We start from the raw sequence: 16,762 nt of genomic DNA on the forward strand, positions 1-16,762 counted from the left end.
TTAATTATGCAGCCAATGTCTACCTTGCCTGGGTTACCATGTGAGGCTCCATCAAAATGTAACTTTACCCAGCAGTGAGGAGGGGGTTGCCATTTGCAAGATGCCCTAGTTGCTTGATTATTCTTCCTATAGGTGAGCGGAGGGTTGATAAGATAATTCCAATTTGTTTTAATGAAGCCATCCCAATTGGAAAAGGATCCTTCTTCCTTCTAAACCTTTCTGAGATGAGAGTTCATTGTGAGACTTTTAATCTAAATTAAACTCCATATATTAAATTTAAAAAAAATGTTTTGAAGCATAATTTTATAGTAACTTTATACAACTCTAATTAAAAATTAATTAACAATTTTATAATAACCTTATCAAAATATAAATAAAAAGTAAATGTTTTTCCTATTGCGCTGCAACTACCACTAGCTTTTATATATATATATGAAAAATCGTTCTTGAGGCGCCTATTTTTATTTTCATAAATCTTAACTGTGATTAAAATAACTTTGGAATTAAATAAAAATAAGCACTTCAAGAACGATTACTTTTAACGATATATATATAAGCTAGTATATATATTGAAACATAAAAGAAAATAGCATATTCTTTGCTTATCAAGTAGCGTATATATATTGAAACATGAAAGAAAATAGCATATTCTTTGCTTATCAAGTAGCGTATTCTTTTGCTTTAGGCGCCCTTGTATGTGACTGAACATACCAACAAAGCGACCGACCTGACCGACTTGGGAATCCTCTTTTATCTTTTCCCCCTGCTTCTTCTCCAACGTCCATTTTCCGTCAAATTCAGTGAGGGGAGGAAAAAAAAATTATGGAATACCAGTTGCAGCAACCCCAAAGCTTAAGTGTAGTACACCAGCGCTTCTGCGCTCCGTACCCCATTGAACTGACTGTGCAGAAGAAACTCCTCACTCTCAGCGGAGGAGATTTCACCGTCACAGACTCAAACGGCAACATTGTTCTCACAGTCGCCGGAAAGGTCATCAGCCTCCACGACCGCCGCCTCCTGCAAGACGCCGCCGGAAGTCCCCTGCTCACGCTGAAACAAAAGGTATAAATAATCAAACCCTAAGTAATGTCAATGAAATCCCCTGCTCAGGCTGAAATAGAAGGTATGAAATCGACCCTAAGTAATGTCAATAAAATCCCCTGCTCACCCTGGAACAAACGGTATAAAGTATAGACCCTAACTGCTAATTCATTTTATAATTCAAGAGCCGTTTTAACTAGATTTGTTTTACATTGCAGATGGTTTCGATGCACAGGCGATGGGAAGCATTTAGAGGGGACAACTCCGACAACAAAAGCTTTGCCTTCAGTGCAAAGAAATCGTCGATTTTTCAGCTCAAGACTGCCCTTGATGTGTTCATGGCCGGTAATAAGGCAGAAAGGTACCCTGATTTTCGTATCAAAGGCAGCTATTTTGACCGATCGTGTACAGTGTATCAGGGTGACCGTATCCTTGCTCAGGTAAAATGTTGTACTTGTTGATTGCATAGCAGTCCAGAACTATTTAAATGTTGTATTTGTTGATTGCATATCTGTCCAGAACAATTAAATTGTTTTTGAGCAGTTAGTGATCTTGTTTTGTTTTATTTCATTTTTTAAATTCTATAAAATTATATGTAACTGTCTCATTTTTATTTGAAATATTTTAGAATGGTGAATATTTTTGTATTTTAATTAATTAATTAAAGTTTACTTTTCATATGAAATTTTATATTTAATCAAAAAAAAGTTTCAAATTTGATTTTCAATCTTCTACTCAAATTTTACCATTTTTCTACTGGTCTTTAATAAACTCAAGACTTCACCATCTAATTGTCCCAACTAGTAAACTTCTTGAGATTGGAATTTCTCCCTTTAACATTCAAAAAATCAGATATGCCAATTTCTATCATCTTTTTCTCATGCATCTATTGCACTTGAAGGCATAAACATATTTTAAAAAATCTGATTTCAATCCCTTCCATAACTATGCTTTATTACCATGAAAGGTCCTATGAAACATAATCTCACACAAGTTTCTTTGTTCTCAATATGTCGCCAACTTTCAAGAAGTATTCAAAGAGTTCCTACACATCTTAGCCTCTCTATCAACCAGTTTGAGCAAGTGCAAGCATAGGGACAAGTGGCATATGCTAACTTGATTCTTCAACATTCAATCAAATAGACACCTTGAATGATCCATAATACTAATGACGCATATCCTACCACCAATAAGGACATGCATGCGCAAAGTAGACCATACAAAAACCCTCGTGTTAGGTAACACATTGACCAATGCCCAATCAACAATATAAAGGCCAATAACAATTAGTGGTAGGTAGGTTCTATATTTAATACCCTACTTTGACTATGTAGCAACCAAACATAGTTCCACACCAAATGAGTTTATCAAGATTGGGAGATTAAAAAACTTGACATTTAGAAACAAAAAGCTTTCAGTTTGTTAATTTTGGCTTAGTATAGGTTGAAGCACTACCAAACCATTATACATTTACTTTTGAATAACACAATCTACAACCTTATCACCTCAAATATCCACCATAATATCATTGCACTCATTTAATTTCATGATCTTTTAAGGTGGCTCTAAACTATTCCACAGATCAGTTAATAAATTAGCATAATTACCACCATTAATGACCCAAGGTAGATCTATGATTATACATATCTACATGACATTATGAAATCCTTAATATGAGATCCATTCAGAGGACTAACAATAGTAAGGATTTTTCTCTAGTCCTTTTTATTTTGATTTTTCTTGTAAAAATTTGCACCATTGAGCATTTGAGTTGTTTCATTATGTATAGAACAATGTTGGCTTCATTGTACAAAATGTGTGTGGCTTCTTCCAACCTACTTATTCTTACCAAGTCATAGTTAACTAATGACACTTTCTTGATCTCATTGGGGCCTTCCTATAAAAAATGTTTTCATGATTCCACTCATGTTGCTTTCTTTGTAAGTTGGAGACGAGACATTAAGTAAATAGAAATCATTAATACTAATCACTACATCTTACTAGCATATGATAACCATTGGCCTTTAGATGTCTATAATTTCATTCTACATATTCCAAGAGTATCATTCCATAGCCCAATCCTAGAAATGCATTTGGAATGATGAACGTCCAAGTTATTATTCAAGATTGGGGCTATATCAAACCCCCCCCCCCCCCCTAAAAAAAAAGAAAAAAAAAGAAATCCTTCTTTAGGCCGCTTGTTTTGTGTAAAAAAAAAGATTTGCAACTTTTCACTATTAATGATATGATCTAATGAGAAAATATAATCATTTAAGGTGGCTTTCATCTTGATAGCCTAATCCATTTACACATTTTTCATGAGATCTATAGTTTCATCTAAAAACCTATGAGCTTTTTGATGATTAGACCACACAAAAGGCCCACCTTAAGTAACACATTGACTAATGCCCCCAAAAGATATAAATGCTAACATAAATTAGTGATAGGTAGGTTCTATATTTATTACCTTACTTTGACTATATAGCAACCAAACCTAGTTCCACACCAAATGAGTTTATCAAGGTTGGAAGATAAAATAAAATGCTTTATAAACAAATGGCTTTCACAATTATGATTCTGGTTCAAGTATAGACTGAAGAACTACTAAAATCCTTCAACGCCCACTCTAAACTATTTTTCATGGACTTTTGAATAATATAATCTACAACCTTCTGACCTCGAACATCCCCTACAATACCCTTGTACTCGTCTAATTCTACAATCCTTGAGAACTTGACTCAAAACTACTCTTAAGAATCGATTTATAAATTAGAATAATTACCATAATCAATAGTATAGGATAAATGATCTATAATTGTACGTCTACATGACATAATGTAATCTTGAATATGAAATCCATTTGGAGGACTAGTAGTAGTAATGGGTTTTCTCTACTCCTTGTTGTCTTATATTTAAACATTGTACCACTGAGCATTTGGATTGCTTCTGATGTAAGAGCATCCAGAGGTATAAGGGCAATCTTGTGTCACCCAAAAAAATGTACTTAGACTTAGTTTCTATTTGATGTGTTTTCATTTTTGGATACCCATTTGGGTCAAATAAAGGTTCCAACTCTCACAGTTCCACTATCAGTGCGTTTGAAAATTCCGAAAAAATAGGAGCGTGTATTTGGGCCATCTTTTTGGTAAACTAGAAGGTGTGAATTGGCCAAATGAATGTAATCATGATTTAGAGCATTCCAAAAAAAGAATAAGGTCAATAGGCCCCACGGTTTGAAAGTTATTGCAGTTTTTCGGGTTTTGGAGACCTCCTAAGAATGCTTCAAAGTCAGGTTTGGGGCATTAAATGACCTCGAAAAGGGTCGAAAAATGGGGGACGAGCAAAGCTGGTTCATAGGGCTATAGAGCGCTTCGAGAGCTTTTCGAAAATGTAAACGGTTCGTCAATCGGAGCTACGGTTCAAAAGTTATGCCTCCCGAAAGTTCGGTTACCGTTTCTGGATTCTTCTAGATTTGCACCGACTTCTAACGCAGCTTCTGGAACCTTCTATTTTGTCGGTGGATGTCTACTAGCACTTTCTAGAATGTACTCCTAGTCCTTAACCCTTCGGGGTCTATTTAAGGAGATTTCTGGCATTGTAAAAGACAGTTCGGAGTGGAGTTTGAGAGGAGGTTCTGAAAGGAGAAATTATCTCCAGATTTATGCTATTGTAAGCCCTTAGGGCATGTTCTGAAGTTTATTTTCTCTGTACTGTTTGTAATAGCTTATTTTCTTAGTTAATATAATTTTTCCTTTCTGTTGTGTCCATTTTGTTCTTGGGTTGTGTCCCCATCAAGTGGTATCAGAGCTGGTTTTCTTGAGTGTGTAGACAGAGCACCGACTGTGAGGCAGTTTGCACCAGGACTATGTGGTTGTGGGTTTGAGTTAAGAAGATGCCTCCACGAAGAGAGCGTGGCGGAAGGGTCAGAGCTGTTAATCCTGAGGAGGTTAGAGCCCTCCAAAGGCAGGTACAAGTATTGCAAGAGGAGCTTCGTAGAGGAGCAAATGTTGCCGCAGGTGACGACAGTGAGGATGACAATGAAGAAGAAGAAATGGGACCAGAAGGGGAACTTGACGGGGAAGTTCTGAATCCTGTAGAGAAAAGGCTTTTTAGGGCCATTACTAAGTTTGGGAAAAGACCTACAATTGAAGTGGGTGTATTTTCAGGAAATCTGAAACCAGATGAGTTGATCGATTGGATCAATGAACTGGAAAAATGCTTTGAGTATGAGGATATCAGGGACCCAGATAGGGTTAAGTTTGCAAAGGCCAAACTGAAAGGCCATGCGAAAATCTGGTGGCAAGAGGTTCAATTGGAAAGAAACAGAAGAGGAAAGGAGAAGATCACAAGATGGGATCGCATGGTGGACAAATTGAAGAAGCAGTTCATTCCTGTGGACTACGAGCTTGATCTGTTTAAGAAGATGCATGGGTTAAAGCAAGCAGGAAGATCAGTCCAAGAATATACAGAAGAATTTTACCGACTCTTGATTAGAGCAGGACATGTAGAAGCAAATAAGGAGAAGGTTGCTCGTTATATCAGTGGGTTGCGACCTAGCATCCAGGAGGAATTAAGTATGGTAAGAATGACCAGCGTTGAAGAGGCATACCAGTTTGCCCTACGAGTTGAAGAGAAGCTGAATAAAAGGTTTGAAGGAAGACAAAGAGGGCGCGGTCAAGGAGAAAGGGGAAGCGGTAGATCATCTGGAGGCCGCAATGAAATCCAAAAGAAAAATGAAGATGTGGGTACTAGCAGGAACCAGAGGAATGAGGGTTTCAACCGCTCCCATGATCAAGACTTTGGAAATCAAAGAGGAAGAGGTAGAGGATGTGGACAAGGAAGAGGAGGCTTCCATGGTACCTATTTCCATTGCAATGAAGAAGGTCATCGTGCCTTTGAATGCCCTCAACGACAAGGAAGGACATATAGGAGAGCTGAGGGCCAAGCTAGGGTTGCTCATGTGGATGAGGATGCACAATCATCACATTCAGAGGATGCAGAAAGAGGAGAGACCTTGGTAAATGAAAGAGTCCTACTAAGTGGTGAGATTGAACCAGGACAACGGAGGAGTTTGTTCCGTACCAGATGCAAGTGTGAGGATAAATGGTGTGACATGATCATTGATGGTGGTAGCACTGATAACTTGGTATCAGAAGAGATGGTCTCTAAGCTGAAGCTCAAGAGGGAGAAACATCCACAGCCCTATCGGATTGCTTGGGTAAAAGATGATCATAAGGTCCTGGTAAGTGAACAATGTTTAGTAAAATTCAAAATTGAGAGTTACCATGATGAAGTTCTCTGTGATGTTATTTCGATGGATGTTTGCCATCTATTGTTGGGTAGACCATGGCAGTTTGATAGACATGTAGTGCATGATGGACATGCAAACACATACTCTCTCACAAAGGATGGAGTTCGCCATAAATTGAAGCCCATGAAAAAGGAAGATGAAAAGGTATGTAGCAGTGCTAGGATTTGTCTTGTTGATGGAAGGAAGTTTTTAGATGGCATGAAACATCAGCATATGTGCTATGCTTTGATTCCTACGAAAGATAAAGAAGGTAGTAGTGAAATACCATTTGAAGTTTCAGATTTACTAGGGGAGTTTGGAGATATTATCTCTGATAATGTTCCAGATGGATTGCCACCAATAAGGAAAATCAGTCATCAGATAGATCTAATTCCAGGAGCTAGTTTGCCTAACAAGGCTGCTCACAGGATGACTCCTACTAAAACAGAGGAGCTAAATAGACAGGTTCAGGAGTTCTTGAGGAAGGGCTTGATTCGAGAGAGCCTGAGTCCATGTGCAGTACCTGCAGTACTCGCACCAAAGAAGGATGGAGAGTGGAGGATGTGTACAGATTCTCGAGCTATAAATAGGATCACCATCAAATACCGGTTTCCTTTGCCAAGGATGGATGATATTATGGATTGCTTGAGTGGAGCTCAGTACTTCACAAAGATAGATTTGAAGAGTGGTTATCACCAGATACGGATTCGAGAAGGAGATGAGTGGAAAACAGCCTTCAAGACCAAGGAGGGTCTTTATGAGTGGTTAGTCATGCCCTTTGGATTGACGAACGCCCCAAGCACCTTCATGCGGCTCATGAATGAGGTACTTAAGAAGTTCTTGGGAAAATTTGTTATTGTCTATTTGGATGATATTTTAATTTTCAGCAAGACTTTGGAAGAACATGTATTGCATATTCATAGTGTCCTTGAAAGGCTAAGGGAAGAGAAACTGTTAATTAATTTGAAGAAGTGTAACTTTGCAAAAAGGGAGTTAGTCTATTTGGAGTTTGTTATATCACCTGAAGGTCTCAAAATGGATTCGGAGAAGGTAAAAGCCATCTTGGAATGGCCTACTCCAAGGTCTACTACTGAGGTAAGATCATTTCATGGTCTGGTTAGTTTTTACAAGAAGTTTATTAAGAATTTCAGTGGCATATGTGCACCCCTAACTGATACAATAAGAGGGGATAGAAAAGAGTTCAAATGGACTGCAGCAGCTGCGAGAAGTTTTGAATTGCTGAAGAAGAAGGTAACAGAACAACCTGTGTTGGCACTTCTAGATTTTAGAAAAGTGTTCCAGGTGGATTGTGAGGCTAGTGGCAGCGCTATTGGGGCTGTATTAAGCCAAGAAGGTAAGCCTATTGCATATTTTAGTGAAAAATTGAATGATGCAAAGAAGAAGTATTCTGTTTATGATCAAGAGTTCTATGCAATAGTTCAGGCCTTAAAAAAATGGAGGCATTATTTATTGCCAAAAGAATTTGTTTTGTATACTGATCATCAGGCATTACAGTACCTAAATAGTCAAGGTAAATTGAATCAGAGGCATATGAAGTGGGTAGAGTTCTTGCAGAGCTATACATTTGTGTTGAAGCATAGAAGTGGAAAATCTAACAAGGTTGCAGATGCACTAAGTAGGAGACAGTTGTTGCTTACAACAATGCAGGTTGAAGTAGTTGGGTTTGATGAACTCAAGAATTTGTACCCCGAGGATCCTGATTTTGCTGAAGCATGGAAAGCTTGTAAAGAACCTGTTGCTATAGATAGAACCAAGTGGTTAGACTATTTGATTCAAGATGGCATGTTGTTCAAGGGTAGTCATTTGTGCATTCCAAGAAGTTCCATGAGAGAAAATCTGATTAAGGAGAAACACAGTGGAGGGATGGCAGGACATTTTGGTCGAGATAAGACCATTGCCATTCTTAGAGAACATTATTTTTGGCCTCACATTTCACAGGATGTGAAGAAGTTTGTACAGAGTTGCCAAGTTTGTCAAGTTGCCAAGGGGTTTAGTCAGAATACTGGCCTATATCAGCCATTGCCTGTTCCATCAAGGCCATGGGAGGACATAAGTATGGATTTTGTTCTTGGATTGCCAAGGACACAAAGGGGTAATGACTCAGTATTTGTGGTGGTTGATAGGTTCTCCAAAATGGCACATTTCATTCCATGCCACAAAACTCATGATGCTGTCCATATTGCAGACTTGTTTTTCAAAGAGGTGGTAAGACTACATGGTCTTCCAAGGAGCATAGTTTCTGAAAGAGATACTAAATTTGTGGGGTATTTCTGGAGGACATTGTGGAAAAAGTTAAGAACAGACTTAAAATTCAGTTCCACGCATCACCCACAAACTGACGGCCAAACATAAGTGGTAAACAGAAGTCTGGGCAATTTGCTGAGATGTTTAGTTGGGGATAAGCCCAAGGGATGGGATTTGATTCTACCACAAGCAGAGTTTGCTTATAATAACTCTATAAATAGGAGTACTGGAAAATCACCATTCCAAATTGTATATGGGAATAGCCCAAGGACTGCACCAGAATTGAGGAAGATAGAGCAAGGGGAGAGGACAAGTGATGAAGCTGAGGAATTTGCTGAACATATCAAGCGTCTACATGAGGAGGTTCAAGCACACATAACCAAGATGAATCAAGAGTATAAAGCTAGGGTTGATCAAAGGAGAAGACATAAGGAATTCCAAGTAGGGGATCTAGTCATGGTGCACTTACGAAAAGAAAGATTTCCAGTCGGTACTTACAACAAGCTGAAAATGAAGAAATTTGGCCCCTGCAAAATTCTGAAGAAACATGACTCAGGAAATGCATATGAGGTGGAGCTACCAGAAGGTATTCACATTTCTCCCATCTTCAACATTGCAGATTTAACAGAGTATCATGATGATGGTGCAGATGAGGAGCTGGTTTTAGAGCCATGTCCAATTCCTACTTCTAAGAAGGAGGAGATAGAAGACATTCTAGATCATCGTGTGGGTAGGAGTACTAGAAACAGGCAGTATAAAGAGTATTTGGTGAAGTGGAAAGGACGGTCGATCGAGGACTCAACTTGGATTTCAGCAGCTGAGGTTTCCCATTTGGGATTTCCTCTACCATCCATAAAGTGACAGGGTCACTTTTCAATCTACTCTGGGTGTCTGATGCAGGAGCATCCAGAGGTATAAGGGCAATCCTGTGTCACCCAAAAAAATGTACTTAGACTTAGTTTCTGTTTGATGTGTTTTCATTTTTGGATACCCATTTGGGTCAAATAAAGGTTCCAACTCTCACAGTTCCACTATCAGTGTGTTTGAAAATCCCGAAAAAATAGGAGCATGTATTTGGGCCATCATTTTGGTAAACTAGAAGGTGTGAATTGGCTAGATGAATGTAATCATGATTTAGAGCATTCCAGAAAAAGAATCAGGTCAATAGGCCCCACGGTTTGAAAGTTATTGCAGTTTTTCGAGTTTTGGAGACCTCCTAAGAATGCTTCAAAGTCAGGTTTGGGGCATTAAATGACCTCGAAAAGGGTCAAAAAATGGGGGACACACAAAGCTTGTTCATAGGGCTATAGAGCGCTTTGAGAGCTTTCCGAAAATGTAAACGGTTCGTCAATCGGAGCTACGGTTCAAAAGTTATGCCTCCCGGAAGTTCGGTTACCGTTTTTGGATTCTTCTAGATTTGCACCGACTTCTAACGCAGCTTCTGGAACCTTCTATTTTGTCAGTGGATGCCTACTAGCACTTTCTAGAATGTACTCCTAGTCCTTAACCCTCCGGGGTATATTTAAGGAGATTTCTGGCATTGTAAAAGGCAGTTCGGAGTGGAGTTTGAGAGGAGGTTCTGAAAGGAGAAATTATCTCCAGATTTATGCTATTGTAAGCCCTTAGTGCATGTTCTAAAGTTTATTTTCTCTGTACTGTTTGTAATAGCTTATTTTCTTAGTTAATATAATTTTCCCTTTTTGTTGTGTCCATTTTGTTCTTGGGTTGTGTCCCCATCAGCTTCTATAAACCTAGTCCCATGTTGTGGTCAATGTACAAAGTGCTTATGGCTTGTTCCAACTTACTTATTCTTACCAAGTCCTAGTTAACTAGTGACACCCACTTGATCTCATTGGAGCCTTCCTATAAAAATATTTTCATTATCTTATTTGAGTCACATGCATAATTCTTTGTAAGTTGGAGGCAAGACATTAAGTATATAGGATTAACTAGTAATAAACACAATTCACCACTAACATCTTACTAGCCTTCGATAGCCATTTTCCTTTTCATGCCTATACTTTTGTTCTACATATTTCAATAGTATCATTATATAGCCCAATCCTAAAAACACCTTTGGAAAGAGGAACACCCAAATAATTAATCAAGATAGGGGAAATTATAAGCCCACAGAAACAACAAAATTTCTTTAGGTCACTTGCCTTGTGTGAAATAAGAAGATTAATGACTTTTCACTAGTAATGATTGGCCAAAATATGAATTATAATCATGGAAGGTGGCTTTCATCTTGATAATCTCATCTATTTGCACATTTTTCACAATAGTGTCATCTACAAACTATTGGTGGATTATGGGATATAAATTCTTTGTTAACTAGATGCATCACCATTTTCCTAAGGAAACCTTCATTTTGACAACGCTCCTACAAAACCTTCCATAATCACAAAGAAAATGGGAGACTAGGTACTCTTTCCATAAACCTCTAGTTTCTTTGAAGAAACCATAAGGGACCCCACTGAGTAAAATTAAGAATCGAGAATAATAAATAATATGATAAGTTCTCATCCTTGTTTAACTCTAAATTTATTCTAGATTCTCATCAAGAATATCTAGCTAACGTAATCATAAGCCTGTGTATGTCAAATTTTCTCAACACGCTCTTTTAGATCTAGTATTGATAATTGAATGAATGACTTTATCGACTGAAATCATCCATTGAACTATACCTATAAACCTAACCATAAGCCTAGACCCTAACCCTAACCATGATCATAAACCTAAATCATAAATCCTAAAACCTAGTCCTAAATGGTAAATGATGAACTTAATGCTAACCTTATCCATGATGTAAACCCTAATTATATTAATTTATTCAATGTATAACACTAAACCTTAAGTATCTGGCATTTAACCCAACTATGGAGTCCTTTGACAAGATTCCTCTTTGGGTTAGATTGTTGAATCTTCCCCTTCACCTATGGCAGGACTCGGTCTTGGAGGTTGTGGGGAATGGCCTTGGGATTTCTGAATGGTTGATTTGGTTTCCTCCAATGTCTTTAGGACAACGTATGCTTGCATCCTTATGGAGATGGATATCTCTAAAGGGCTCACTGCTATGATTAAGCTGGCTTGTTCAAGTGTTTCCTGGATTCAGCTTCTTGATTATGAAGATATTCCCTTCAGATGTAGGAAGTGTCATAATATTGGACATCTTGTTACTTGATGCTCCTCTGATAAGGTTAGAGCGAAGAAATCACCTTCTTGGTGGTTGGGGGTTTCAGATGATCATTATACGATTCAGAAAGCTACTTCGGTTGTGGATGGGTTGGATAGTTCTTCGCATACTGATCTCACTTTGGATGAGGATTTTATGGATGTCGTTGATGCTACGCATGCTGCCCCTTCCACAGTTTTGACTCAAAGTGTTGTTGATGTTTCGTCTCCTGCTAACTCTACGATTCCAGACCCTTTGCCTACTTTGAGTCAGAATTTTGTTGATGTCCCTTCTACTGCTGACTCTTTCCATAACACTACTCCTAGCTCTTTGGCTAGGGGGTTTTTGGGGGTTAGTGGGGATTGGCAGAAAGTTGCAGGGAAGGTGGAGGATGCTTGGACTTCAATTAAAGGGAAAAAAGGAAATTCCTCCAAACCTTCATTTGATATGACTTTACGGTCTCAAAAGAAGGGACCAAAATGTAAATCTTGATGGTCTATGTTTGACTTTGGTTGTTTGCCCTCATGTTGGGAACATTAGTGTGTCCCTCTAGTTTTTCGAGTGGTTCTCCATAGTTGTTTTAAGATTCTCATTGTTATATCTTTCTTGTCCCTTTGTACAAGGTTTCAGGTCCTTTCAAAACCTGTTTTTACTTAATCAAAACACTAAACCTTAAGTATACTAAACCCTGACCCTAACCCTAACCTAAATTAAACCAAATCTATTTAAACCCTAACAATAACCATAATCATAAACATAAAGTAAATCCTAATTGTAATGTTAATCTTACCCTTAATCCTAATCATAACCTTGACCCTAACCCTAGCCCAATGAATAACCCTAACCAAATCAAAATCCTCGTGCTATCCATGTAATTATTCTAATGCCAACCCTAATAATAATCCTAACCCAACCCTTAACACTAACCAAAACCTTATTCCTAATCTGAAACTTGTTATAATTATAATCCAAACCCTAAGCCTAACCATATTTCTACCCCTAACTATAACACAATTCTGACCATGACGTTAAACCCTAATCGTGACCATAAAACTAACCTTACGAATAAACTATAACCATAATATAAACCCCTAAATGCTAACCCTGACCATATTAATTTATTCAATGTGTTATACACACCATGGCTACTACTATCAAATGTATAATCAATATATTCATTAAGTGCATTTTATTTTTTCATCATTCAACTTTCATAAAAACAAAGTTGAAAAACTCAACACCTCGATACATAGTTAAAGTTGAAAAAATTAAATGTCTCGATACATCTCAACATATTTCATATACAAATTATATATTGGCTATAATATGTCCAATCTTATCAACGTACTCTTTTTGCTCTAACATTGACAATTGAATGCATGACTTCATAAATTATGTTAATTGTATCTAAAATGTTCCATTTAGGCATGGAATCACTTTCCTTTGGAAATAATATATGTAAGAGGAATCAATTGTTTTACCATCATCTTAGATTTTTGTAACTTGTAATTTGGTGTTACATAAGAGGAGAGGTTCATCTTACATAAAGGACTCAAATTCCATATTTAGATCCTCTAGAATCTTGTATAACTTTATCAATTACTCTACAACTCCCATACATCTTTATCTTTAATAGTCTAACACTTTTATTCAAAAAGAAGAATAGCTTGTATTTGTTGTTGATATGCCAATATATCTTACAAAAAACACTCAACTCGAAGTTTCTTATAATATTAAGCAAAAATAAAGCTAATTAATCTAAATATTAATTATTCTTATGTTTTAGTATTGACAATTAAATGAATGACTTTATAAATTATGTTATTACTCAATGAAAATGATATATGTGTGAGAAATCAATTGGTTTACCATCATCTTAGATATTTGTAATGGTGTTTTATAAGAGGAGAGGTTCGTCTTATACAAGAGTCAAATTATATATTAAGATCTTCTAGAATCTTATGATATTGCTATCAGGATTTAACTATGTGGTTTTGAGTCAAACTCATTAACCCATATTTTATGAGTATTTATTTGACATGAATCCATCTCTCATGAGAATAAATGGAACACTTAGCACTCATTGGATCTAGGTGATGCTCACAGGGGTGAAGCATCGAGACTTCTTGGGAGGTCACCCATCCCAGTACTACTCCAGTCTAAGCGCGCTTAACTACAAAGTTTCCTCTAGAATCTTGTTTAACTTTCTAAGTTCCTCTACATCTCCTATACATCATCTATAATAGTCCAACAATTTTAACAAAAAAGAAGAATAGCTTGTTATTTGTTCTTTATATGCCTATACATATAACAAAAAACATACAACTTGAACTTCCCACAATATTAAGCAAAAGAATAGCTAATTGATCTTAATATTGATTTTTCTTATATTTTAAGAATTTGTTTGTTTGTTGTTGTGTCTGAAACATCAGATGAAGAGGAAATATACGATAACAGATGTGTTGTTGGGAAAGGATACATTTGCAGTGATGGTGCAACCTGGAGTAGATTATGCTTTCATAATTGCTCTTATAATTATTCTTGATGAGATTAATACAGATCGTCATGATGAAGAATAAACAATCTTGCATTTGTTTTTGTAAGGTTTATGAATGCAAAAGAGTGTTTCTAATATGATCATGTAACTCACTTTTATTAGAAGTGTTTTCCTTTTCGTTTAAAAAGATCAAACAATGACAATTTTTTTATTAGTTTATTGAGTTTGTAAAATGCATTATTTAATTTCATAATTGTATACTACAATTTATTTAGAGTACCAAATAACAACAACAATAATAATTTAATATTTAGAGTTGGGTTTAATAATTATAATGATGTACATGAAAGTTAAATATGGGGATTACATAAACTAGACTTTATAAACTATCATAAAGAATTCATATTGATGTCATGTTTAATTAATTTGTTTCATATCTAGTATTGAATACCTCAATCTATTGAATGCATTAGTCTTTATAGTCTTCAAGTGATTTATGATTTGATTCTAAGCATTGTTAGGTGAATCCCAAGTGGTGCAAACTTGATGTAATGCACAATAACATAATGCATGAGACCGATTTATCAACATATGTTTACAACTGTATGCATATTCATCTTCTTAGATGACAATTTCGTAAGTTGGTCCCTAGGAACATCTTTCCAACTTGATGAGTGTGATTTCTCTAAAGTCAAACCCCTTTGGCAAGTTGAAAACAACCACCATAAAATAATATCAAAGGCAACTTGCACGTGCAAATGCACATGCACATATGCATACACATACATGAAGATGACACATATGAATTAGGAATTGGATTGGGCCAATCTTGAGCATGAATGTATGCATTTTAAAGTTTATGGACATTTTTATTTGACATGAATGTTAAATATTTGAGCACTCATGAAGTGATAATCATAGAATCGTTGTGTTCTTGGTATGATTGCTTCATCAAAACCTACATATATGCAATGACTAGCACTTGTCTCATAATCAACAAAAGCATTAACTATAAGTTGCCTAGTAATTGTAAGGCTTAACTATTCTATGACTATTGTCATACCACAATAGATTATGATGCTTGAGCATTTTCATGTTTTTGAGACCTATTTAACATATAATTTATGTATGTGCATCCACGCAATGGATTGATAATGGAACAATTGTTGTCATGTACATGATGCTAACCTAATATCTGTATGGGTTAGATGTTTGTAAAGTATGCCCATGGTTTGATTGAGGGCTATGACCGGATTTTATGAAGTCATGTTAAGTGCTTGTATAAGTTTGGTTAGAGAATCATTTATTCTTGGTTATATTATGAGATTAGTTATGAGTGTTTTATTCTATCATACATAATTGGGATATTGTAGGATGTTTATGATATTATTGATCATTGTGATTTATAGTGAAATTATATATCAACTAATTTTTTTAATATATTTTTAACCTTCTTTGTATTTACTCAATTAGCATTTATTAATCTAGTTTTTATATATTTCTACACTTATTTTATAAAAGTAGAATTTTTTTTTTTTATTATTTTTTTTTTTTTAGACAGCAAGAATCGGTGCAACACAGCCCCCCTATAAACTGCAGTGCGCCTGGTAAGCTTTTTAACGTGACCGGTAGTGCTGGCGCGACACGCCCACGGGTACCATGAGGACAGGGGAGACTAGAACCCATGACCAACCCCCTGCAACAGGGAAGATTTAGCCAACCGAGCTAGGGCCCCCGCCCTAGAATTATTTTATTATTGATTTAAATATTAAATTAAATTATTCTATATAAATACATGGTAGATAAGAAAAAGAACTAAACTATAGTTTAAAACTAAAACATCAAATGTAGATGTTTCATTTACAAGTTACAAAGATCATAGGTTATTTGCATCTCGTAAGAGCATACTTTGAACCATATATGTGACTTGATATAAAATGGAAAAATATGACAAAAATATACTAGTAGACAAAGCTAAGAATAGAAAGAAAACAACACGTAGTCTAACTATACTTTAGAAGCAACACTCATATCAACTTTAAATAAAGATTAATGGGAATCTAGACACAAGAGTGGTAGGTAGATGAAAGAATCAAACTTTAGAAGAAGCACTAAAATCAACTTTAAGAATCCAAATGCAAAAATGATAGATAAATACAAGAACTATAGTTTAAGGCTTAAATATCAAATCTATTATATCTACACCACAAAAGAACATAATTTAAATTATTAATATAACTTTTCAAATTATTAATTAGTTTTTTATTTTTCACCGGAAAATTGTTAGCCCATTTTTATTTTTTCTAATAAGAATTAGTTGTGCATATCTATTTTTTAATTTTGGAAACTATTTAAGTGAATTCTTCTTTTCTTTCATTATAGAAACAAATTATTTCATTTATTGTGGAAACTATAAGAGTTTCTAATTTTGACTACTATCTTTTTTTATTTAACTCTTAATCTTATGATTTTTTTTGCTTTATAAAAGCAATTA

General features: G+C 35.9%; 1 protein-coding gene across 2 annotated transcripts; it reads left to right on the forward strand.

The window, feature by feature from the left end:
* Nucleotides 1–647: 647 nt before the first annotated feature.
* Nucleotides 648–16,160, forward strand: LOC149550427 (protein LURP-one-related 15-like). 2 transcript variants are annotated; one of them, XM_089793456.1, is made up of 3 exons: nt 648–1,062; nt 1,260–1,481; nt 14,204–14,487. In XM_089793456.1, the coding sequence occupies exons 1-3, from the start codon at nt 823–825 to the stop codon at nt 14,348–14,350; spliced, it is 609 nt and encodes a 202-aa protein (XP_089649582.1). In that variant the 5' UTR covers nt 648–822; the 3' UTR covers nt 14,351–14,487. The 2 variants fall into 2 exon arrangements, with proteins under 2 accessions (XP_089649582.1, XP_089649583.1); XM_089793457.1 differs by lacking the exon at nt 14,204–14,487 and adding an exon at nt 15,826–16,160 and having other exon boundaries at nt 679–1,062.
* The last annotated feature ends 602 nt before the right edge of the window (nt 16,161–16,762 follow it).

The sequence above is a fragment of the Cupressus sempervirens genome, chromosome 7 (genome assembly GCF_028749045.1).
Source record: "Cupressus sempervirens isolate cs-2001-9-10 chromosome 7, ASM2874904v1, whole genome shotgun sequence".
NCBI lineage: Eukaryota > Viridiplantae > Streptophyta > Pinopsida > Cupressales > Cupressaceae > Cupressus > Cupressus sempervirens.